Consider the following 26778-nt stretch of genomic DNA (forward strand, 5'->3'; position numbering starts at 1 on the left):
AATTTCGTGCATTTTGAGTGAAAGTTGTAAGAGGAAGAAGAGGCGCGGTCACTGTGGAGGCCTCAATCGTGAGTGGAAATGGCGGGAATTGCGTTTGTATCGCAAAGTAAAGGATCTACATTCATTTCTGAACTTGCATTGGTGGATTGTTATACATCTGCATTATTTTTCATAAAAAAACTTTATGTTGAACTTGAAGGCTCCAAGCACGGACTATATATATAGCCCTCATTGAGGTAAAAATAAAAGTAAAAAGCCTGCTATCGCTTGCCAAGCTAGCCGTTCCCCCCTCCCCCTCCCCTCCACTCCCCCTCCCTCACTCCCCTCCCCCTCCCCCTCCCCCCACTCCCTCCCCCCTCCTCCTCCCCTCCCCCTTCCCCTCCACTCCCCCCTCCCCTCCCCTCCCCCTCCCCTCCCCCCTCCCCCTCCCCCCTCCCTCCCCTCCCTCCTCTCCATCCCCCCCTCCCCCTCCCCCTCCCCCTCCCCTCCTCTCTCCCTCCCCCTCCCCTCCTCTCTCCCTCCCCCTCCCCTCCTCTCCCCCTCCCCCTCCCCCTCCCCTCCTCTCCCCCTCCCCCTCCCCCTCACCTCCCCCCTCCCCCTCCCCCTCCCCCCTCCCCCTCCACTCCCCTCCCCCCTCCCCCTCCCCACTCCCCCCTCCCCACTCCCCCCTCCCCCATCACCTCCCCCCCTCCCCCCCCCCCGCATTGCCGGGTACTTCCCATGGCCAGCTGTACGTGGGCTGCTCGAGGGTTGGAAAACCAAGCAATCTTTATGTCTTGGCACCAAGTAAGAAAACCAGAAATGTTGTATACCAAGAGGTTTTGAGAAATTGAAAATTGACAAAACGTCATGTAGGAAATGTACTGTGATATTGCTCTAAAATATACATGTTCTTTTCATCATATATTTGTATTATTCTTATTCAACCCGGGCGAAGCCGGTACCTCAGCTAGTGTATGTATGTATATATATATATATATATATATATATATATATATATATATATATATATATATATATATATATATATATATATGTATGTATGTATGTATGACGGTGTTCCTGGTGTTGGCTTAGCGGTTAGGGTGCCGGCTTGGGATCCTAGGATACTGGGTTCGAATCCCGGTCGATCGTTAAATTAACACCAGGGGGGTTTACTCAGCCTGTCATCCTTCCGAGGTCGGCAAATTGAGTACCAGCTTGCTGGGATGAATGATCCCGGTGTGTATCCTGGTTTAGAATAGGTACACCGTATCCCTGCGCATCGTCAGAGGCGACTAAGGGTTGGCGTCAGGAAGGGCATCCGGCCATAAAAATATTGCCTCAAACAGGGAACCATGATTGTCATGGGGCCCGCAAGGCTAACCCCCACTCTAGCGGGGAAAATGGCCTTAAAACGTTCATTCATTCATATACCGTATTAATACTACTAGGGCGTGCCCGTACGTGGGTGCAAAAAAAACATGCGTGCAAACAACAACAACAAAAAAAAACTTTGAAACCACGTGGCAGTAACGACCACAGAACCCCCCCCCCTCTATTTACATGAAATGGTTTGGTCCATTCGCAAAGCCAAAGCGAACGGCTTGCGAGTACGGTAGAACCCCCCCCCCCCCTCTATTTACATGAAATGGTTTGGTCCATTCGCAAAGCCAAAGCGAACGGCTTGCGAGTACGGTGACCATACCTTGGGAACCACTTGTCCGATTAATTTCAAACCTTGAAAAGGCACATCCTCGGGTCCCCAGCAATATACCTGGCAAGTTTCAAGTATATCGGACCCGTGGTTGTCGAGAAACAGCGGTCACAGACAAACACACAGACACACACACAGAGATTACTGGAATTATAGATAGATAGTAAGTATTACTTTGTGATTTGATTGATGAATGATGCTGTTTGGATTGAAAATATAGAGAACCTGCTGTCAATGCCTGACGTTTGACTGAAGGTGACACAGGAATGTGGAATTTATTGGTTCATCATTCGCCATTCACCATTTTTTTCCCCCCCAAGTCATTCACAAACCGGCTGTCCATGCCTGAAGTCCAAAAAAAATTAATACTTACATTATTTGCTAACTGATAACTGGTATCCCCAACCAGGTCTTACTAAACTCCAACTAAAGAAAGTATCAAAAAAGCCCGGATACTCTGTTGTTGGACTCTGGTCTTGTTTTACATAGAAGTGGAGTATAAAGGAAGTGGGACTTTACCTGGAGGGAATGATGTTAGTTCTTTGTTAGCACGATATAGGCTTTGTTTTTGGAAATCCTGTTTGTGCGATGCCTCCTCCTCTTGGTTGTAATCTCCATTTGCGGGTCTTATAAGGGGTAGCCAAGTCCTCCCAAGACCCAAAGCATTCTGTTCTTTTTTTGGATCACGTTTTGAGGACCAAGTCATGGTGTTTTGCTCCACTGAGCACAACACAGCCTCCAGTTGTCTCGGCTGAGCGACTCTGTCCCACTCTAGGCTATGCTACGCTGTCCCGCTCTAGGCCGGGCGACGCTGTCCCGCTCTCGGCCGGGCGACGCTGTCCCGCTCTCGGCCAGGCGACGCTGTCCCGCTCTCGGCCGGGCGACACTGTCCCGCTCTGGGCCGGGTGACGCTGTCCCGCTCTAGGCCAGGCGACGCTGTCCCGCTCTAGGCCGGGCGACGCTGTCACGCTCTATGCCGGGCGACGCTGTCCCGCTCTGGGCCGGGCGACGTTATCCCGCTCTGGGCCGGGCGACGCTGTCCCGCTCTGGGCCGGGCGACGCTGTCCCGCTCTGGGCCGGGCGACGCTGTCCCGCTCTAGGTTGGGCGACGCTGTCTCGCTCTAGGTTGGGCGACGCTGTCCCGCTCTAGGTTTGGTGACGCTGTCCCGCTCTAGGTTGGGCGACGCTGTCCCGCTCTAGGTTGGGCGACGCTGTCCCGCTCTAGGTTGGGCGACGCTGTCCCGCTCTAGGTTGGGCGACGCTGTCCCGCTCTAGATTGGGCGACGCTGTCCCGCTCTAGGTTGGGCGACGCTGTCCCGCTGTAGGTTGGGCGACGCTGTCCCGCTGTAGGTTGGGCGACGCTGTCCCGCTGTAGGTTGGGCGACGCTGTCCCGCTCTAGGTTGGGCGACGCTGTCCCGCTCTAGGTTGGGCGACGCTGTCCCGCTCTAGGTTGGGCGACGCTGTCCCGCTCTAGGTTGGGCGACGCTGTCCCGCTCTAGGTTGGGCGACGCTGTCCCGCTCTAGGTTGGGCGACGCTGTCCCGCTCTGGGCCGGGCGACGCTGTCCGACTCGTCTTTTGTGAGCCTTGAGTAATGAAACACAATATCTGGTGCTGAATGCAAGATTGACGTGACACTGGATTTTTGTCCTCACTACTTATTGCTGGAAAGTTTGATTTCTTCAAGATTGCTTTGCTTTTCCTACCAAACCAGAGTTGTGTGTTTGTGTGTTTTTACTGAACATGCTGCAGTAATATCATTTCCATGGTACCTTTGTATTTAGATGATTGACCTGTAATGAAAGGTAATGGAAAAACAAATTATTAGTTATTTTCCATATTACCCAGTTCAATAATTATAAATCAATCACTTCCCACTCTTCTTCGTTATCTTCCTCTTTAACAGCCCCATTTACCTTCACCTTCTTGTGGGGTCTGCCAGGGATGGGGGCCGGCTTTCTGGCACGAGTCTTTCTGCAACCGCTTGGTCAGGCATGACAATCGACCGAAGGTGTTTTAGACGGCAGTTTCTCGAGGATTTTCTCCATGGGTGCCGGTCACAATGCACCAACTCTTCCTTAGACACTGTGGAATCTTAAACGTCCACCAACAACCTGTGCTGTGCTGAAGGCTTCTTCAGTTTAACGTTCATCCAATGTACGGCACACACATCAACGCCTTCCCCTGCAGGTGACTCACCCAGATGGCCGTTTGTCGCTGGCCTGACATTCAAACCCAGGCTTGACGTTTCAAAGACTCCTGTCAGCCCCAATCAACTCAATATATTTAAATATATATATATTTATTTATTTTGAAACCATTTCCCTGATTCTTTCATTTTTCCCAAGCAGCTGTCCCCGTTTGCACTACTCAGGTCGAGTGTTCACTGCTTTTGCAAGGTCTCTTGTTTTATTCCATCTCTCAAAGGTTTTGGCATCTGTGTCTAAATCAAGCTGGTTGTATGACGCCTTACTCAAACAAAGAGGTGCCTTGGTTGTTTTGGGTTTTGTGCGTTTTCTTCCATTGCCCTTCCTTTACCTCAAGGGAGCTGATAGGTGACGGCCGTATTAACCATCAGTTGCGCAGATTTCACCGAGTTTCAAGGTCGAGTGCAATATAGAACGTCGTGCTTAAAAATGCCGAGCTAAGCAAAAAGAACCAAACATTAACTTTGGATCCCAATGCTTGCGTTTGCAATTTCTTTTTAAATCCGCTAAACATGTAAGATTGTGACATCTTTCATCGGTAATATTTAGAAACAAGACCAAAACTTAGGACTTTATTTTGTGGTAGGCTGCATGTACGAAGTTCAGGAAATGAACGTTTACCATTATGTGGTTCTGCATGTACATATTTCTGTTGCAGGTAAATGAAAACACTTTTGTTACTTCTGCCACCGAAGATGGATGGTGGTTATTTATTCACCCTGTCCCTGTTTGTCTTTGTTTGTGAGCAGGATATCTCAAAAACGTTATGGACGGATTCGGACGAAACTTCATGGACAGGTTTGGTATGTCAAGGACAACATGAATCCAGATACGAGAATTGTACACCACTCCTTTTCTGTGCCATCTCCAGGCCCTGCATGACGTCATTGCCGGGCACCGAAGGGGGCCTGACAATGACATGCGCGGAGTATTCGGTTTTCACTCCGGTTTCTTGTTTTCTTGTTACTTGCAAAATCGAAGATTCGAAGAATTGTTATTCTGTCTGTTTGAGATCAACATATGTCACAAAGATCAACATATATACTCTTCTCCAATGGCTTGATCTCTGATCATCAATTTGGTTTCAGACCAGGTCACTCTACTCTGGACATGCTGCTTCTGCTGTCTCAACAATGGATGGAGGTCCTCAATGCCAAACAGGAAATTAGAGCTGTCTCCCTCGACATATCACGTGCCTTCGATACAGTCTGGCACCCCGCTCTGCTCACCAAACTCTCCTCCTTTGGTATCCATGGAAATCTCCACGCATGGTTGGCGGACTTCCTCTCTCGTCGTAGTCAACGTGTGGCCCTGAATGGGTTTCTCTCATTTCCTCTTCCTGTTCAGGCTGTAGTTCCCCAAGGCAGTGTTCTGGGCCCTGTGCTTTTTCTGGTCTTCATCAATGATCTCTCTGACTCTCTTGAAAATCCTCTCTATCTCTTTGCTGATGACTCCACTCTCTGCCGCTCCATTCCTCATCCCTCAGATCGGCAGTCTGCAGCCTCCTCACTCTCTGCAGACCTGGACAAAATCACAGACTGGGCAAACAAGTGGAACATGTCTTTCAATCCTGACAAATCTCACACTCTTACGATGTCTCTCCGAAAAGACCGACTGGACAACCCTCCCATCTACTTTCTGAATAATCCTCTCCAAGAAGTTCTGTCACTCAAGCTTTTGGGTCTCACTATCTGCCATGATCTTTCCTGGGAAAACCACATTTCCAAGCTGGCCTCCAAAGCCAGTCGCCGACTGGGCGTCCTCCGTCGTGCGAAGTCCTTCCTTGGCACACCTGAGCTCCTCACCACATACAAGGCTTTCATCCGCAGCTCAATGGAATACTGCTCTCCCCTCTGGGCTGGTGCTCCTGCCTCACACCTAGCTCGTCTGCACGCTGTTGAAACCAAAGCGTTCAGAATCATTGGAATCTCCCGCGATGACGCTATCTCCGAGGGCCTTTCACTTACTCACCGCAGGCAGGTTGGTGGTCTTTCCGTCTTCTACCGACTCCTCTCCGGCCTTGCTCCCCCAGCTCTCTCTGGGCTCTGTCCCCCAAATATTCCTGCAGGTCGCACAAGATCTGCCTGCAACCCTCTTATGGTTAAACTGCCAAAATGAAGACTCTCTGCTCACATTCACTCCTTCATTCCTCTTTTCTCCCGCCTCTGGAACAAACTCCCTCACTCTCTTCAATCCCACTCCTCCCTCCAGGTCTTTAAAACGGCTGTTCACCACCATCTCTTATCTTCCCCAATCCAAAACCTTGATCTTTTCTACCCCTGCTAATTTCACCCCAAATCCACTTTTTTGAGGTGACTTTTGTCTTCTATCCTGGAAGTCCTTGGTGTCCTTGCGTTTTATACCTATCCTGCCTCCCCCCAGGCCCTCTCAGGCCCTGTCCCTGCTCTCAAAAGTTGTGTTTGTGTGCTTCCTCCTCTTCTCTCCCCATCTTGTCGACCGCTCCCCTTTTTATATACTTTGTTTGCTTGTTTGTTTGATTTGTTTGTTTGAATAATGTTAGCTCTTTCACGAGCCTCGACTCTGTATTTAAAAAAAAAAAAAAAAAAAAAACAAAAAAAAAAAAAAAACCTCAACATCGAGGCTAAAGATCAACAGCCTTTTTTCAGATTTCTAAAATCCTCAATTTTCATCCGATTGACTTCAAATTTGAATAGGATTTTCATATCGGCGAACTGAAACCAACCACCATCTATTTTTTTCTTTTTTTTCTCTTTTTTTTTCTATACTGAATCGAGGCTCGTGAAAGAGCTGACAACCACGAGGGAAAGACAGCACATGTGGACCACGAGGGAAAGACAAAGACAGCACATGGGGACCGCGAGGGAAAGACAAAGACAGCACATGGGGACCACGAGGGAAAGACAAAGACAGCACATGGGGACCGCGAGGGAAAGACAAAGACAGCACATGGGGACCGCGAGGGAAAGACAAAGACAGCACATGGGGACCGCGAGGGAAAGACAAATACAGTACAGGGGGACCACGAGGGAAAGACAAAGACAGCACATGGGGACCGCGAGGGAAAGACAGTACAGGGGGACCACGAGGGAAAGACAAAGACAGCACATGGGGACCGCGAGGGAAAGACAAAGACAGCACATGGGGACCGCGAGGGAAAGACAAAGAAAGCACATGGGGACCGCGAGGGAAAGACAGCACATGGGGACCGCGAGGGAAAGACAAAGACAGCACATGGGGACCGCGATGGAAAGACAAAGACAGCACATGGGGACCGCGAGGGAAAGACAAAGACAGCACATGGGGACCGCGAGGGAAAGACAAAGACAGCACATGGGGACCGCGAGGGAAAGACAAAGACAGCACATGGGGACCGCGAGGGAAAGACAGCACATGGAGACCACGAGGGAAAGACAAAGACAGCACATGGGGACCGCGAGGGAAAGACAAAGACAGCACATAGGGACCGCGAGGGAAAGACAAAGACAGTACAGGGGGACCACGAGGGGAGGTCAGCATAGGCTGTTTTTGAGGTTTATTTTTGAGGTCTATTTTTGAGGTCAACATAGGCCAAAAGGTTAATATAGACCAAATTTCTAAAATTGTCAATTTTCATCCCATTAACTTAAACTTTGATGACTATTTGCATATGAGGTCACTGAATTCAACCACCAATTATTTGTGAGGTCAAAAGGATGCTCCACTGAGTGCCATTCTACTTTGTTCTGTTTTGCCAAGTGTTGCTCTGAATGATTTTTTTTTTCATCTGTCTGTTTGTCACAGGCCTGGAGGTCACAATTCTAAACTGATCGTCATGAAACTTCACCAAGTTGTAGAGGTCGTCACAAATGAGAAGCCTATTGATTTTGAGGTGAAAGGTCATCTGGAGGTCAGATTTTTAAAATCGCCATTTTTCATCCAATTGACTTGAAAATTGAACAGCATTTGTATATTGTCACTAAATAAGACATGTCAGGAGACAACGATGGTTCACGTGCGAGCGGTATTCAATGACAAAGGACGGACTATAACCGAAACAGGCCCGGACAGGCCAGGCCTGGAAATGTCAAAACGAAGGTTACTGACCTTGAAATGAGATAGAAAATAATTTATAACAGTTATGAGGTTAGTTAGCTGCACAATACTGAAAATTCGGTGAAAAATGAAAATAAATAAATAAATGAAAAAAAATGAAAAATCGAGCTCCGTGGGGCTCGACACATGACATTGGCCTAACCAAATATCGAAACCCTGTCAGATTCCACCAAACCCCTCGGAGAAGATGTGGCTTGAACTCGATTACCCCCTAAAACATCTTTTTCGGGCGTGGCTCCATCCACAATGGGCGCAATATGCCCACTCTAGGCAGAACACAACTAGATCATGATATCAACCTCCCACCCAAGTTTCATCAAGATCGGATGATATCATCGGGCAGTTATGCTGCACACACACACACACACACACACACACACACACACACACACACACACACAGACGCACACACGACGAATATAGTGGTCACTTGATAACTCGTGAACCAAAAACCAACTACTTTTGAGGTCAAAACGTCACCTCGAAGTTAAACTTCCAAAATCGTCAATTTTCATCTGAAAACCCATCAATTTTCATCCGATTGACTTGAGAATTGAACAACATTTGCATAGTGCCTCACTGAATTGGGAAACCAACTATTTGTAAGGTCAACGGTCAACTCAAGGTCAAACTTCTAAAATCATCAATTTTCATGTGAAAAGTCATCAATTTTCATCTGACTTTTGAATTGAACAGCATTTGCAGAGTGCCTCACTGAGTTGGGAAACCAACTATTTTTGAGGTTAAAAGGTCAAAGGTCAAACTCTTAAAATCATCAATTTTAATCTAAAAATCGTCACTTTTCATCCTGTTGACCCCAGCTTTGATCGAGATCAATTGATCTTGATGAAATGGGCAATTTGCTGGATCAATTGCAACCTTTTTTTTTCAGGGGGGAGGGTGGATTTTGCAAGTATCGTGCTCTGCATGACGTCGTTTGTTTGTTTGTTTGTTTGTTGTACATCGCTCTTCTCCGATGCCATTTCCATGCCGTCATTGCCGGGCACCGAAGGGGGCCCGGAAATGGTGCACGCTGAAAGGGAGTACTCAGTTTTCACTCTGGTTGTTTGTTTGTTTTCTTGTTTTCTTGTTTGTTTGTTTGTCCTTGCGATATCTCGGCCATCATTTGAGCTAGAAAGCTGAAATTTGGGCACAATATCACTATTGCAATTATATCACAAGGTAAGTGCTTTGTCAAAAACGGTATTTTTTGTATTTTGATTAATCAATTAATCTTGATTAATCAGATTTGATTAATCAAATCGATTATTATCGATTAATTAAGTACTTATATTAGACAAATGATGAATTGTGAACGATGATGGAAATAGAGCCTGTGCTGGATGCTGTGAAGAGAAACAGGTTGAGATGGTTTGATCATGTGTTGAAGGATGAATGTGACTGTGTGAGAAGAGTGATGGAAATGAGTGAAGAAAGAAGTAGAGGGCAGGGAAGCCCGAGAAAGACTTGGCTAAAGGTGGGGGAAGAAGAAAGGTGGGCAAGGGGGTTAACAAGGGGAGATGTAGAAAATAGGGCAAAATGGAGAAGATTGTCATGAGGACCGCAAGGCTAACCCCCGCTCTAGCAGGGAAAATGGCCTTAAAATACCTGTTGCGTTGTTGTAATTAAGTACTTATATACTGAACAGCAATAGAAACGTCACTTCATAAAAATAATTCCTGAACATTTCCCATAGAAATATCAATGCATTTCGTTTAGATATCTCGTTATTTACATGAGTCTGTATCTAAATTTAATCCTAACTACCGACAGTGGTGCACATGTGGATAAAAACAGGTCACCAAAACGCAGGCAAAAAAACGACCATGGTACAAAGTCGTGCATGATTCCCATGGAAATCAAAATGCACGTGCGTCTCCTTGTGATTTTCCCGATAAAAGGCACCCCAAAACGTGTGTTCATCATTCGTGTTTCGATGCCAGCGCCATGCCCAGACTTACGAGGATTCAGAGAGACCAGGCTTTTGGAAGATTGCATGCTGGACAGACTGCATGAATGGTTGCCAATGCTTTCCATGTCAACCTGAGAACCATCTACAGGTTACAGGAACGATACCAGACCACCAACAGCACCGATGACCGCCCACGCAGTGGCAGACCGAGGGTAACAACACCACGACAGGATCGACAGATTGTGCGTCATCACATCCAAGATCGCTTTACCAGGGCTACAGAAACTGCAAGACAAACAGTTGGAACCCACCAGAGACACATTAGTGGTGATACAGTCCGTCGACGTTTGAAGAACAGGGATGTCCGTTGTCACAGGCCGTATCGTGGCCCCATTCTTACAGCTCGACACTGCCATGACCGATTACAGTGGGCCACACAGCATCAAAATTGGCGTTACCAGCAGTGGAGAACCGTTCTTTTCTCAGACGAAAGCCGATACTGTGCTTCCACGGCAGATGGCAGAGTGAGAGTTTGGTGTAGACGTGGGGAATGCTACTCAGATGACTGTGTGATGGAAAGAGACTCGTGGGGTGGTCCAAACATCATGGTATGGGGTGCTATTGCTCTCAATCACAAAGTCGGTCCTGTGGTGTTCCAGAATATTGGTCCAGGAAGAGGCAATGGTGTCACAGCTGCTCGCTACATCGATCAAGTCCTCAGACCTCACGTTGTGCCACATTTTGGACGTCACGGAAATCATGTCTTCTAGCAGGACAACGCCCATGCCCACACTGCCAGAGCAACAAGGGACTTCCTGCAACAGAATGGCATCCAAAACCATGCACTGGCCTGCGCTCAGCCCCAATTTAAACCCGATAGAGCACTTGTGGGACGAGGTTCAAAGAAGACTGAATGACGTTCGACCAAGGCCGACAACTGCAGCTCAACTCAGTCAGGCGTTTCTCAGAGTGTGGGCCCAAGTGACAAATGCCTTCATCAACCGATTAATCCACTCCATGTACAGACGATGTATGGCTGTCATCAACGCTCATGGGGGTCACACAAGATACTGATTTTGACCTCCCTTGTTCTCACCTGGTCTTGTGTTTTTCTTATTCAGAACATTTCACATTATTGTTTGAACTGTGGTGACCATACCTGCAATGTTTCATGTTGATCCTAAATCTCAATTCGTGTTGATCATGACTTGAAAATAAAGCATCCAAAATATTGATTCTGACTGACGTTTCTTTTGCTGTACAGTCTATATTTCCTTTCTCTTCTGGCCATTATCTCAGGCACCTTTTGAGTTAGGAAGCTGATATTTGGATATGCCAATGACCAAGTGATTTGGCTGTAAAGGATATTTTTGATTTATTGATCAATTAATCGATTAATTATTTAATTATTTGTTTGACGACTTGATTAATTAATTTTTCCGATAAATGACTTATTTAATTAATTTTCTAAAAGTTACAGCTTTGGACGAAGCACTGGTGGTTTAGGTATGCTATTAGCCAATTGATTAATTATTTTATGATTTTATAATTATTATTTATTTGTTTTCTTTGTCATCTGGGCAAAATCTCAGGCACCTGTTGAGTTAGGAAGCTGATGTTTGGACACGACAATGACGAAGTAATTTGACTGTGAAGGGTGTTTTTGATTTGTTTTTGATTTATTGATTAATCGATTAATTATCTAATTATTCAATTAATGACTTGATTTATGAATTTTTTTTAAGTTACAGATTCGGATGAAACGGTGGTGGTTTAGGTATTCTATTGGCCAATTGATTAATTAATTATTTTATGATTATTATTTATTTATTTTCATTATTAATCATTTATTTTATTTCTCATCTGGGGAACATGTCAGGCACCTTTTGAGCGAGGAAGCTAATATTTTGACGCGACAGTGACCAAGTGATGTGGTTATAAAGGCGCCCCTGGCAAAGCCACGCTGGAGGATATTTATTTATTTGGCATGGAGGCGGTGTACTTTGAATGTATCTGAACTTTTCTTAATTTTTTAAAAATGATTCTTTGCCATTGAGAAATCTGTGTGGATTGCATTTCAAAATCATAATTGTATTGATACACAGCATAACACAATATCTCAAAAAGTTGTTGACAGATTCGGACGAAATGTGGTTGTAGTAAGGGAAACATATGAAAATCTGTTAACTAAATTGTTACCAAAAAATTTCTTCACCAATATGTTTGTAAAGGTGTGTAATAACATGTGTTAAAATGTTGAAGGTCAACTCCCGTGGGAAACCCAGAAAAAAAGCTGTTGAATTCGGGTACCGAAAAATATTTTCGAGAATTTTAATTTTTTTAAATCGGCCCTTAAGTAACTTATGAGGGGTCAAATAAGGGTTTTTCATGATTCTGAGTTGATTGTTAACATTTATATTTCACCACAGACACTCCTTTGTGGAAAAATAATTTCTAAATATATCTCATTTTCTACTTTGCAGGACATGGAGTCTAGCAATATGGATGAAGACGTTACTCCACCTGTGCTCAATTGCTTCATCTGTGCACGCGCGGATACACCAGCTGAAAGGCTCATACAGGCAACTCCAAAGGGATACTCAACTTTATTGAAACAAGCAGAAACTGTCGAAAATGTTACTGTTGTGGAACGTATGAAGGAGGCTCAAAAGGAAGGAAAACTGAGGTACCACCAGAAGTGTAAAAATTATCTGTACAACAACTTTGTTGCAACCACCAAGAAGTCAGCTCAAGCATCAAAGGCAGAGAAAGAGTCATCAAAGTTGAAGAGAAGACGCACTACTTGTGAGTTCAGTTCATCAACTGGCTGCAGTTCTAGAAGATCACAGTCAGTTGACCTCCTGTATAAGGATGTATGCATTCTTTGCAACCAACCAGCCCAGCTCTACAAAAATAATCCAGCACAAGCTAGAAAAAAATACAGAGTGCCAGATAATTTGACTGCAGATACACTGAAGGCAAGCTTGCTGAAGACAGCACGGAGTCGCGGGGATGACTGGGGCACTGAAGTCACTGGACGCCTGGAAGGGATCAACGACTTGGTAGCAGAAGAAACACTGTACCATTTGCGATGCAAACTTATGTTTGCGAGAGGTGACAGTTTGTCCAAGACTGATGAGGAAGGAAAAAGGAAGAGAGGACAGAGGAGTATTGATGAGGAGCGAGAGGCAGTTTTTATTGAATTCTGCGAATGGTTAGACTCAGAATTAGAGCATGGGGTAATGAACATGGACCAAGTCCATGAAAATCTGCAGGAGTTTGATCAGTCACCAGAGAAGAGCCTTTCTTATTCAAAGCATTGGCTAAAGATAAAACTTCTAGAGAAATACGAAGACACCTTGTATTTCACAACACAGGAAAGAAAGGCAGATGTACTCTGTCTCAAAGATGGCACCGACAATATTCTGCGAGAGCATCATGCTAATCTTGACCATGGAGATGAGAAGACTCAGATCATAAAGATGGCACTCAAGTTCATATCCAATGATATTGCCTTGATTGATTTAGGTCCAAAGTCATACCCCACCACACACAGTATGACTGACATCGATAGTCAGCTGACACTTGTTCCTGCAAGCCTTCAGATGTTCTTGAGACCGATTGTCAAGACAGACGAAAGAGTTGCCGTTTGGGGGCAGAATTTTATTAAGGCCTGTCGACCTCGGTCTGGAGTATTGCCACACCAAATGGGGCTTGCCATACAACTTGATCATAGATTTGGGTCAAAATGGATGCTCAACAAGTTCCACCGGCTGGGATACACTGAGTCTTACACGGAGACACAAAACTACAAATACTGCTTCCTTAATAGTAGGAGTGGAGATGATGTTCCAGATACTTCTGGCACTCTTGACACCATTGTGGAGGAAACCGATGAACAGATCAATGATGAGGTTGCGGTTGATGCTGCGCTTGAGGATCAATCAGTGATGACAGCCAAAGTGCCAGCCAGTGAAAGTGAATTGTCAAGTAATGATCAGGTGGTCTTTATGGAGGTTGGGGAAACAAACAATGCAGTTACTCAGTTTGTTGGAGACAATATAGATTTAAACATTGTCTCTATTCACGGAAACACTCCCTTTCACTCAATGGGTTGGATCGAAGTCACCTCTCCGGCACCACCTTTGCCAGATCCACAGACAACAGCAGCTTTCCCCCGGGTGAAGTTGAAGGCACTCGACAAAGCTAAGATCCTGAGAGGAACTGAAGTAAAGATTATTCCATTTACGAACAGGAAACAGATAGGAACGAACGCGATCATGTTTCTCCCCCTCGCTGAGCTTTCCTCCTCCCTGGCTCATGATCAGCCACTCCTCACTCCAGGTGACACACTCTGGGCAGCGGGGTGGGTGATCAAAGCCAACGATCCTGAGTTCCCACACTCCAACTGGAATGGCTGGATGAAGAGAATCCATGCTAATGATGCAAAGCAGAGCACACAGATCGAGTTCCTCCCAGTTATTGAAGGAGACCCTAATGACCTCAACACCATCTTCACCACTCTGAAAGAGTGCATACGGCGCGCTGGGGTCGCTATAGTGACCTTTGATCTTCCGATTTGGCTGAAGGCTGTGAATATAATAAAGCAGGCAAATCTACCCGTCATTCCAAGGTTGGGTGGTTTTCACCTGCTGAAGTCTTATCTTGGATCAATGGGTAACATCATGGAAGATTCTGGACTACTAGATGTGATCCAGTTGATCTATCCTGGAAGTACGACAGCCAACCACATCATGGATGGAGGATGTTTTGACAAGGCAATCCGTGTTCACCTCCTCATCGATGCAGCCATCTATCAACACATCATGAAACTTGTCTTCACTGAGGAGGAGCGTGGTGACATGAAGACCTTCATGGAGAAGGTGGCTGATGGGAAGATGGGAGCCAGACACTCAGACCCAGTAGTGCCAGTGTTTGAGCAAAGGTTTGAAGAAACCTTCAAACGACTCGCAAAAGGAGGAAGAACACCTGCACTCTGGGTGGAGTACCACCACATGGTAGATGTGATCAAGGTCTTTATCAGAACCGAGCGACTTGCAGACCACAATGGGCATCTGTCCTGCATTGTTACCAAGATGCTTCACATCTTTGCCGCTGCAGGCCATCATCAGTATGCCAAGGGCGCACGGCTGTACTGTCAACTCATGAAGGAACTAGAAACTTTGCCTGCTTACAAAGACACCTTAGAACGTCTCACTGCCCACGGGAACCGCGTTGTCCGTTACTCAAGTCATGAGTGGTCCGGCACATGGTGTGACATTTGCATTGAGCAGACATTAATGAAGGCAGCCAAGTCACAAGGTGGACTGAGCAGAGGAAGAATGAGAAACAGTTTTTCTGGCCACAAATGCTGGGTGCTCACCCTCAGTGAGCTACTTTGTGTGTAAATGTAAATGTGAAAATATAAATGTTAACAATCAACTCAGAATCATGAAAAACCCTTATTTGACCCCTCATAAGTTACTTAAGGGCCGATTAAAAAAAAAAAAAAATTCTCGAAAATAATTTTTCGGTACCCGAATTCAACAGCTTTTTTTCTGGGTTTCCCACGAGAGTTGAACTTCAACATTTTAACACATGTTATTACACACCTTTACAAACATATTGGTGAAGAAATTTTTTGGTAACAATTTAGTTAACAGATTTGTGAAATATCTCATAAAATGCCCTTACTATTGATGGGTTTGGTAGCTTCCTTACCTCAAATGTCTACACAGTTGACACTGCACGTGACAAAGCCGAATGCTGCAACTCTATGTTTGCCTCAAAATCTTGTGTCCCAAACCCATCTCTCTCTGTTCCCACCTTACTCAGTCGAACCCAACTGCTCCTGGACTCTGTGTCCTTCTCTCCTGACAAGGTGGAGAAGTTTTTGTCAAACCTCTACTCTGATTCTGCAACTGGACCAGACAGCATCAGCCCACGGGTCCTAAAATCCTGCTCTGCCGCTCTTATACACCCTCTCTCTGTTCTCTTCATCCGATCTTTTGCTCAAGGTCTTCTGCCATCAGCTTGGAAATCAGCAAACATTACCGCTTTACACAAAAAATGTGCAAAAACAGATCCTTGCAACTACAGACCAATCAGCCTGCTCCCAATTATCAGCAAAGTCATGGAATCCATCATTACTTCAGATATCAAATCCTTCCTCTTCTCCAATGGCTTGATCTCTGATCATCAATTTGGATTCAGACCAGGTCATTCTACTCTGGACATGCTGCTTCTGCTGTCTCAACAATGGATGGAGGTCCTCAATGCCAAATAGGAAATCAGAGCTGTCTTCCTTAACATACCACATGCCTTCGATACAGTCTGGCACCCAGCTCTGCTCTCCAAACTCTCCTCCTATGGTATCCGTGGAAATCTCCACGCATGGCTTGCGGACTTCCTCTCTGGTCGTAGTCAACGTGTGGCCCTGAATGGATTTCTCTCATCTCCCCTTCCTGTTCAGGCTGGAGTTCCCCAAGGCAGTGTTCTGGACCCTGTGCTTTTTCTGGTCTTGATCAATGATCTCTCCGACTCTCTGGAAAATCCTCTCTGTCTCTTTGCTAAGGACTCCACTCTCTGCCGCTCCATTCCTCATCCCTCAGATCGGCAGTCTGCAGCCTCCTCACTCTCTGCAGACCTGGACAAAATCACAGACTGGGCAAACAAGTGGAACATGTCTTTCAATCCTGACAAATCTCACACTCTTACTATGTCTCTGCAAAAAGACCGACTGGACAACCCTCCCATCTACTTTCTCAACAATCCTCTCCAAGAAGTTCTGTTGCTCAAGCTTTTGGGTCTCACGATCTGCCATGATCTTTCCTGGGAAAACCACATTTCCAAGCTGGCCTCCAAAGCCAGTCGCCGACTGGGCATCCTCCGTCGTGCGAAGTCCTTCCTTGGCACACCTGAGTGTGTGTTCCTGTGTTTGTGAACAAGATATCTGGAAAAGTTCTGAATGGATTTGGATGAAGGTTGGTGGGATGATTGCCCTTGGGATAAGGAAGAATTGATTAGTTTTTGGTGAAGCTCAGGATATTATTCCGGATCCAGGAATTTGTTTTGGGAATTTTTTTGGGAATTTTTTTTTCTGTTTTACTGCATTAAAGCTTTTATTCTTATTCTTAAATGATGTTTTTCTCCTTTAATTCCGAGATATATCAAAATAAATTCTCTGACAGTTAGGGCCTACTTTCTTTTTCATTTATTGTTTTGGGGAGAGGGGATGTTAAACAAAACCTATTATTCCAACTTGACCCACGGCGGGAGTATGCGCTCTACTGAGTGGCGTTCTAGTTTGCTATTGATTTCAGAAGTACTACGATAATATAATTTTGTGTGCTCCTTCCCTGTCCAGAATGCTTTTTTTCTAAAGGGTATCTGTTGTACCATTGGAAACACTATACAGGTATTAAAACTCCAGATCTTGCTTCTCCTTCTCCTTCTTCTTCTTTTCTTCTTCTTCTTCTTCTTCTTTTACCCTGAAAGGATGGCTTTTAAAAGTCACTTTTTTAGTCTTTAAAAAGAGTCTTTAAAAGAGTTTTGTTCAAAGTCAATCGCTTAGCTTTCCAACGGTACCATTTTTATTACTCTACGAGCAGAAGTACCCGGCATTGCCGGGCGAGGGGGGGGAGGGGGAAGGGGAGGGGAGGGGAGGGGAACGGGGAGAGGGGGGGAGGGGAGGGAGGGGGGAAAGGGAGGGGGAGAGGAGGGGGGAAGGGGGAAGGGGAAGGGGTGGGAGGGGGGAGGGGGAAGGGGGGGAGGGGAGAAGAGGGGGAGGTGGGAGGGGCAGGGGGAGGAGGGAAGGGGAGAAGAGGTGGGAGGGGGAGGAGGGAAGGGGAGAAGAGGTGGGAGGGGGGAGAGGGAGGGGGCAGTGGAAGGGGAAGGGGTAGGGGGGAAAGGGAGGAGAGGGGAACGGGGGGGAGGGGGAGGGGGGAGGGGGAAGTGGGAAGGGGTAGGGGGGAAAGGGAGGGGGAGGAGGGAAGGGGAGGGGAGGGATATAGATGGTTACTGGAAATTGATCACATCCACAAATGATGTAATCCACACAATTTATGTACTTTACATAACGTTAATAGGAATACATGGCCGTGTAGATGGGAAATACAGTTTGTTTGAAATACAGTTTGTCTCATCTGTCTCTCGCTGTCTGGCCCTCGCCAGACGTTGTTGATTGGCGTTTAGACGTGCCGTTCTCTCATCTTCTGTCTCTTGCTGTCTGAATCTAGAGACACGTTCTTGATTGGCTTGTCGATAGTGAAAAGTATCTTCATCGGTTTCATGGAGTCTCCGATCACCGATTTTCCTTGCTCGGGAGGTTGAACGCGACAAATTTCTTTTCTTCGGTGCCATTGCCTTTATCACAGTCAGTCTTCGTCAAGATTGCAACTCTGCGTCGTGTCGTGGGCGTGGCCAACGTGGCCTCATGCTCCCAGGTGATTGGCTAACTCGAGCCCGAGCGAGCCATAATGCGCTACGTTATGGCAAAAAATATGGATCTAAAGATGAAAGAAAAAAAAAACCTATGTGGTGTGAATGGCTATGTTCCTCGCTGAAATGTGAAAAAACGCAATCGTTTTTCACTCTGAATTACGTGCGAAGGCGCAACTGTGAGATTATGGCGGCAAGGTTGGAACATCACGTGATCGCTCTGAGCGAATCAGCGCACTGCTCTGCCACCGGCTCAGATTCCGTGTATAATATTCCTCGCTGAAATGCGCTGAGGTAAAAATATGGTAAAAAAATATGAAATTAATTTTTTTAAGTAGGCCATGTTCTTCCCAGGCTCAATGGCCATGTCTATGCCAAATACCAAGCACGTGAGCCTCTCCGTTTAGGAGTCTATCGGTAACATTACACACACACACACACACACACACACACACACACACACACACACACACACACACACACACACACACAAACTGTGTTTTATATATATATATATAAGATGACAGCAGGAACCCTTTAGAATGAAGCGTGACGGCCGGACACACACGCAGACGGATGCTTCTCCTTTCGGTAAGAGATAGTTCCATTTTTATGACCACCCTATTACTTTGAATATTACATTTTCTTTGTATATACAAGTCTGTTACAGCCTTATTTATTTTTATATGCAGTTGGTTACAGGGTTACAGCCTTATTAGTCCCCTACCGGTGTACACCGGAGGGGACTATAGGTTTGCACGCCGTCCGTCAGTCCGTCACGCAAAGAACAGTTTTCCGGACTTTTTTTCTAAACGCTTAATGCTAATGATTTCAAACCTGGCACATGGTTTCCTCATGATAATTTACAGATCAAGTTCGAACTTCACGACGTTTCGATCATTTTTGACAAAGTTATGGCACTTTGAACTTTGGGAATTCTGATAATTCTGATGATCCTTAACTCAGTGCCATTTTAAGTTTTAATTTCCTTAAAAAAAGATTTTCTCTGCAATAATAGGACCGATTGAGATCAAATTTTCATCATTGGAGGGACTCGGTCTGTAGAATATTTTAATGGTAATTATGACGTCACAGGTCACGTGGTTCGGCCGCCATATTGCTTTGTTCGGCCGCCATGAAAACCCCTTTTTCTCTGCAACGGCTGAACAGATCGAGGCCAAACTTTGCAGGCAAAATCGCATACCCATGACGAACAAAAAAAAAGTCAGCGAGCATGACGTCATGCATCACATGGTTTCAGAGTTATGACGTTTTTAAGCATGAACCTTTAAAACCGAGCTCCTCCCTCATTTTTGACCCAATCGAGGGGAACTTCACAACATTTATGTACATGATAAAATTCGTGTCAAAATTATTGTATCGTTTTATTTTATCAAAAAATATTTTATTCACTCTCCTTTTTCTATATTTTGTTCGACATTTTGGAAGTATTAAATTAAAGCGCATCACTTGTTTACTTGATTTTACTTTTGACATTGTCTTTTTGTGGGAGTTGGTAAATGAATATGAACTGTAATGTGTATAGCACAGCTGCATTGGTTGAATGTAAAGCACAGTGTTAAATGTTAATCAAAAATAAATGTAGCATGTTGTACCCGGTGATTCATTCCTGTTTTGATGGATCTTTTTCAGATGCAAAGTCAGGCTCATGGTAGAGCTATAAATACTGAACGTATCAGGACGCAACAGAACAAAATAAACTGTTGAGAGAGAGAGAGAGAGAGAAGAGAGAGAGGAGAGAGGAAGAGAAGAAGAGAAGAAGAGAAGAGAAGAGAAAAAAAAACAAAAAAAGACAGCAACAACAAGGCTGAGGGGAAAAAATGAGAGAGGAACTTGGACAATTGATGGATGTTGGACAGAATATGGGCCAAGAGATGCAAAACATAAAAACACACATTGGGTGGACAAGGTGCATCCAGAAGCAAACTCTCAGGAAGCTGCAAATTTGAAAATCGTTGGGCTTGGAATGGGGATGTAGGGTGGTGGGTGGTAGAAGAAGATCATGGTTCTAGATGGGGTGTGATCTGAGATTGTGAACAGCTGTCTTGAAGACATGGAGGGAAGAATGAGATTGAAGAAAATATGGAAGATGGTTCCGTATGTTGAAAAAAAAAGAAAAAAAAAAGAGGAACGAATGAGTGGAGTTTAGCAGTGATCCTGGATTTAGGTAGTTTTACCAGAAAGGAGTTGATGGTGCCTGGTGGACCATGTGTGCCCAGCAGAAACCTGTGGTGGGTCAAAGCATGGAAAGAGTAGAGTGTGCAAGACCAGACATGTGGCGGTAGAAGATGGAGAGACCACCGACCTGTCTGCGATGGTGAAGTGATTGGCCCTTGACTCAGCTTCATCGCGGGAGATTCCCATAATCTTGAATTCAAAGGCCTTGGTTTTCACGGCGTCAAGCTAAGCAAGATGCGAGGCAAGGGAGCCAGCCCAGAGGGGAGAGCAGTACTTCATCAAGCTGCCAAGGAATGCCATGTAAGTGGAGAGGAGTTCAGGTGTGTCAGTGGGACCCAGTAGTTTGAATGACTGAACTTCCTCAAGGGGATTGTTAAGTAAATAGATGGGGTGGGTTAGGGGGCAGGGGGAGGGCGTTTGCCACACGGTCCTTTCAAAGAGCTAGTGAGAGTGTGAAATGGGGTATGAAGATGGTTTTTACCTTTGCAATAGTTGTGCACAACTATGTCATACTGTACGATCATGTGACCTTCGGGTATGCCTCCATATATTATTGAAGTTTTCATATTGTTGTTCTTCATAGTTTGGCTGGGGGATACTGTTGAAGTTTTCACCTCTTCTTGGGGGAGGTCGGTCACATCTAAAAAATATTTTCTTGCTCACTGGTAACCACAGTGGCTTTAAATGTAAAAGAGAAACTATGTCCGAGGTTAAGATATATCGGGTTTATTAAACATCTGGGTGGTAAAATTCACCTGTCGCCAGGACACATGTATTGAGGTTTTTCACTTGTCCAACGGACAGAATTGCCCATCCCAGACAGTCAGACATCTGTTAGTATTGAACTTCAACGTGGTGAGAATTGACATGGATACTATTTGGTAATGTTTATTACAGTCTCAAATTTCCAGATTTTATTTCATCAAAATTGGACGAGATGAGGTAGACCCAGAGGCTTGCCATCCTGGGGGTCATCCACCCAGGCCTGCAGAGAGGCTCCTGTGTCCTAGCTTTACGTACCACATGTTTTTGGTCAGCAGAGCACGATGGGATGTTGGCAGTGGAAAGGTGTTTGACCACTGAAGAACACCATGGGGCTTCTAACAGGAAAGAGACATGAAGGCAACGCAAGCCACAGGAATTCAAAGTATTCATTTCACCAAATATATAAATGGAATCGAAACAAAGCGAAACTAGAACGACACTCAGTAGAACGCATACCTCTGCCAGGCTGAACAGTTTACGTTTTGTATCCCACTGATTAGGCCAGATCTGGATCTGGAACAGAACCAAAAACGAATCGATTTGTTCTTGTCACACACCCAATCTGTCCATCATACTCAGACAAACAGACAAGGGTGAAAACATAACCTCCGTCAAAGGGTAAAAACATAACCTCCGTCAAAGGGTGAAAACATAACCTCCGTCAAAGGGTGAAAACATAACCTCCGTCAAAGGGTGAAAACATAACCTCCGTCAAAGGGTGAAAACATAACCTCCGTCAAAGGGTGAAAACATAACCTCCGTCAAAGGGTGAAAACATAACCTCCGTCAAAGGGTGAAAACATAACCTCCGTCAAAGGGTGAAAACATAACCTCCGTCAAAGGGTGAAAACATAACCTCCGTCAAAGGGTGAAAACATAGCCTCCATCCACCTTCTGTGGCGGAGGTAATAATGTCACTTATTTAGACATTTTCAAACTCCGTTGTGATTCATACACAAACGACGAGCCCATGTGCATAACAACTATGCTATTTATCTGGTATGCACGATCAGGAATTGTAAAGTACATTTGTAAATTTTGTAAATTTTTGTAATTGTAAAGACAAATCTCACACTCTTACTACGGTATGTCTCTCCGAAAAAAACCGACTGGACAACAGTAGTGGTATAATGTCGGTTCTGGGACAGGCCACATTCCCCACATCCCTTTTCCCCAAACCGAAACTACCTCAACCCAAAAACAGGAAGTGCCTCACCACAAACAGGAAGTGACCAATTAATTATTTAATTTTCAGATTTCACGATTTTCAAAAAAATAAAAAATAAAGATTTTCAAAATTTCCGATTTGTCATTTTTCACGATTTTCACGACTTTCTCGATTTACTCAAAATTTTAGGTTAGTAAGAAATAATTTTTACTTATGTACAACAATATTCGCAACAATAATCAATATCGGCGTCATTGTCTACTTATATTAACATTAACGTTAGTAGTTGAATCCATAACACTAACGTGTTGCATACAAGTACCGGGTTGTTCACAGCATTCGGGTAGGGTTACGGACTTACAATACTCAGTAATGTAATTATCATTATCCTTATCATTATCCTTAACACCACTACAGCCAAAATCGTCATAATCGTTGTGATGATCCCCGTTACAATCTCCATAATCAACATGGCGAGGATAACGACGAGAATCTTGATTAATTACACAATCACACGCGCAACAACAGGGAAAATGATGGTAAATAACAAGGTTAATGTTATTATTTAGCTGTGGGGTACAAAGATTCATAATGGAGAATGAGGTCATGATACATAATATTTGTGTAATAATATATATTGTCATTTATATATAAGATTATAAAATTAAATTAAAAAAAATTGATTTTCAAAAAATTTCCCTTTTTTTTTTTCCCCAATTTTTTTTGGCAGGGTATATAAAATGGACGAACCCATTTTCAAAATATTTCAAGATATATTTAACACAATTAAACGGTTGGTTGAATCACTTCTTATATGTATACACAATTATCTATCTATAATTCCAGTAATCTCTGTGTGTGTGTGTGTGTGTATGTGTGTATGTCTGTGTGTTTGTCTGTGACCGCTGTTTCTCGACAACCACGGGTCCGATATACTTGAAACTTGCCAGGTATATTGCTGGGGACCCGAGGATGTGCCTTTTCAAGGTTTCATATTAATCGGACAAGTAGTTACCGAGCTATGTCCAAAAAACGATTCAACCAATCAGAGAGCAGCGAGTTATCACGTGTGCCGAACGTGGCGAACAGACTCTGCCTCGGACGGCACATTTGAGAGCGTATTCATTTATTTCACGTTGGCAAACTATGTTGCCGCTATGTTGGCGTTAAACTATGTTTTAAAACTAATTAAAACTAATTTGCGATTCTTTCGCTTTCCTGCGCGTTTGTGCACGCTATGGCGATTTCTTTACCAAACTCCGCAAGCCGTTCGCTTTGGACCAAACCATTTCATGTAAATAGAGGGGGGGGATTGTCACCGTACTCGCAAGCCGTTCGCTTTGGACCAAACCATTTCATGTAAATAGAGGGGGGGGATATAATTTTAGATATAGATATAGTACGGGCATGCCCTAGTAATGCAAATAGGGATAACAACACACAGGATGAATGATTAACCGTTATATATTTTCGGCCTTATATAAAATGGATGATTTTTTACCCGTTTGGGAAAGTAAGATAAAATTTAATAACCATGAGAACCTCCCAAATTCATTAAGATGTCTAATAGTTGGTTCAAGCGGATGTGGGAAAACCTGTTTGCTTTTAAAGATGCTCCTTACTCCAAAAATTTTAGATTATGAAAATTTAATAATTTTCACAAAGTCAAGTTTTCAACCAGAGTACCAACTACTATCACAAGGTTTTAATGCGGGGCTTCAAAAAGAAGATATAATCGGGCTATTTAAGCTTCAACACAAACTCAATGAGCACAACATTGAAGATGTAATACAACTATTTTGTGATACTCCGCAAAAATGGAAAAATAAATCAAAACCTACATCACCTAAAACTTGTATTCTTAGCAATAATACGGATGATATACCTTTACCCCAAGATTTAGATGACACAAAAAAGAACCTCGTTATCTTTGACGATTGTGTTAATGAGAGAAACCAAACGGTTATGGACAGCCACTATACAAGGGGGAGACATTCTTCTTGTAATTGTATTTATCTCAGTCAATCATACTTTCAACTCCCTCGTCACTCAATAAGAAACAATGCTAATACTTTTATTTTATTCAAACTAAATGCATTAGATATAACTAATTTTTGGAGGGATAATTGTTCTACATTATGTAGTGAAAAGGAATTTGAGGGACTTATGAAACATACGACTGAAAAATATAAATATATCGTTGTTAAAGAAGATGATATAATAACTAATAATTTATTTGCATAAATAAAATGAATGCTGAAGAACGAGCAAGAAAATTTAAGGAAAATAACCAATTACTTTCAAAAGTTGTTAAACAAGAAGAAGATTTTTTTCTTCTTCTTTTTTTTGTATACTGAATCAAGGCTCATGAAAGAGCTAACATTTATTTCACAAACAAATCAACCAGACAAACAAAATATATAAAAAGAGGGAGCGGAAGACAAGATGGGGAGAGAAGGGGAAGCACACAAACACAACATTTGAGAGCAGGGAGATGTGTGGGAGGGAGAGGGCTTGGGGGCAGGAGGCATGGGAAGGGGGGGGGGGGGGGGGGGCGTGGGAGAAGTATAAAACACAAGGACACCAAGGACTTCCCAGGACAGAAGTTGGTATTTCAAAAAAGTGGATTTGGGGTGAAATTAGTGGGGGTACGGTAGAAAAGATCAAGGTTTTGGATGGGGGAAGATAAGAGATGGTGGTGAACAGCTGTTTTAAAGACCTGGAGGGTGGAGTGGGATTGAAGAGAGTGAGGGAGTTTGTTCCAGATGTGGGAGAAAAGAGGAATGAAGGAGTGAAGGTGAGCAGAGAGTCTTGATTTTGGCAGTTTAACCATAAGAGGGTTGCAGGCAGATCTTGTGCGACCTGTAGGAATATTTGGGGGACAGAGCCCAGAGAGAGCTGGGGGGGCAAGGCCAGAGAGGGGTCGGTAGAAGACGGAAAGACCACCAAAGACCTGACCAAAGACCACCAAGGCAGAAACTAACAGGTGAAGAAATATTTGAAAGAAAACAAGAGAAGTTTTTTAAACCTCTTTTAAAATCTGCTGAACAAAAGGCGGTTTGGTTTCAACTTCCTGCGTTTCTCTAACCTTTACTCTAACCTTTACAACCCAAGCGAATCTATTTTCTTATCACAAATATGACAGATTCTATTTGATTGCTCAAATTCTGTTTCTTCTTCTTTTGTTAGAGGATTCATCGGTTTATTGGTTTGTTCCATTATCAATGTTAAGAGAGCACAGTCCGTTTCTTATCGTTTTATAAACTCATAAGCCGCGTCTTCCCCCCTATAAATTTCTAGTTTGTTGTATTCATCGCCAATGGATGATTTAATGTAATAACAGAAACCGCAAGGAGTATGTTTTTGATATTTATTCATGGATGATTCGTTTGGATATGAAGAAACGTTATCCATCTTTTTAAGAATACATTCAAAGTCGGCATATATCACGAATGGATGGACTATAGTTTTATTGAAATCTTTGAATGATATGTTTGAACCTTCTGCCGGCATATTAATTACGGTGGCTTTATGTATGACACAGTATTGTAAGTGTTTGTCTAATCTTTCTTGACTATTAAAGAAGTTGAGACATCGCTTACAGATGTATTTTTTAGCCTCGTGTTTGTTTATTTGTGAAGAAACTAATCTTGATAAATTTTTGATATAAACATAATGTGAATTTTCTTCCAAATTATAATATAGAAGGTCAATATGAGTTTCATCATTTTTATAGTTATCAGAAGTTTGTAAAACCTGAACTTTGTTTTTACCCGTTAATCCGTAAACATGAACAGATAGATTATTAATTTTCTCAAATTTAGGAATATGTTTCATGGACATTGGAAATGGTAAACCAGTAACATTTAACTCATTTTCATATTTCTCATAATGTGACACCCTTTCGGGATGAACTTCAACAGGATGTAAGTGTGCAAGAACAGACCATAGAAAACATTTATGATCTTTGTTTTGAATATTAATAATCGCCTTTTTAAGCTTTATATTTTTCGGCAATTCAATATAAGAAGAAGCTTTTAGGGGGTTTGATTTTAGAACATGTATATCGATGAAAAGTATTTTAGTAATAGTAAACCCACTACCCACAAGCGAATGAGCTACCTGTTCTTCTTGTTCTATAAGTTTATCATAAACATCCATTAATAAGAACCCTCGGTGTGATGCGATAAAGTAAGGTTTTGTTCTCATATAGCGTTGTATAATAAGATCCCCGTTTTCATTATCCGATTTTTTTTCAATTCCATTTTTACACCCATATAAAATTTAAGGGGATGAATCTCGGCTAATGTATTCTTTAC

At 43.7% G+C, this 26778-nt stretch overlaps 1 protein-coding gene across 5 annotated transcripts in view; it reads left to right on the top strand.

Moving 5' to 3' along the window:
• Positions 1-26778, top strand: part of LOC137421458 (dual specificity testis-specific protein kinase 2) — a 174301-nt gene that overhangs the window by 12914 nt on the left and 134609 nt on the right. For 2 of the 5 annotated variants that reach the window (XM_068107556.2, XM_068107557.2), the window contains exon 1: positions 18825-20826. The exons of 2 other annotated variants lie outside the window; for them this stretch is intronic. In XM_068107556.2, coding sequence (XP_067963657.2) covers positions 20820-20826 — 7 coding nt within the window. In that variant the 5' untranslated portion in view covers positions 18825-20819. Of the gene's footprint in view, positions 1-6988; positions 7753-18824; positions 20827-26778 lie in introns of those variants that run through there. One more of the 5 variants, XM_068107558.2, reaches the window with a different exon arrangement.

The sequence above is a fragment of the Myxine glutinosa genome, chromosome 2, assembly GCF_964187855.1.
Source record: "Myxine glutinosa chromosome 2, kmMyxGlut1.1, whole genome shotgun sequence".
NCBI classification, from domain to species: domain Eukaryota; kingdom Metazoa; phylum Chordata; class Myxini; order Myxiniformes; family Myxinidae; genus Myxine; species Myxine glutinosa.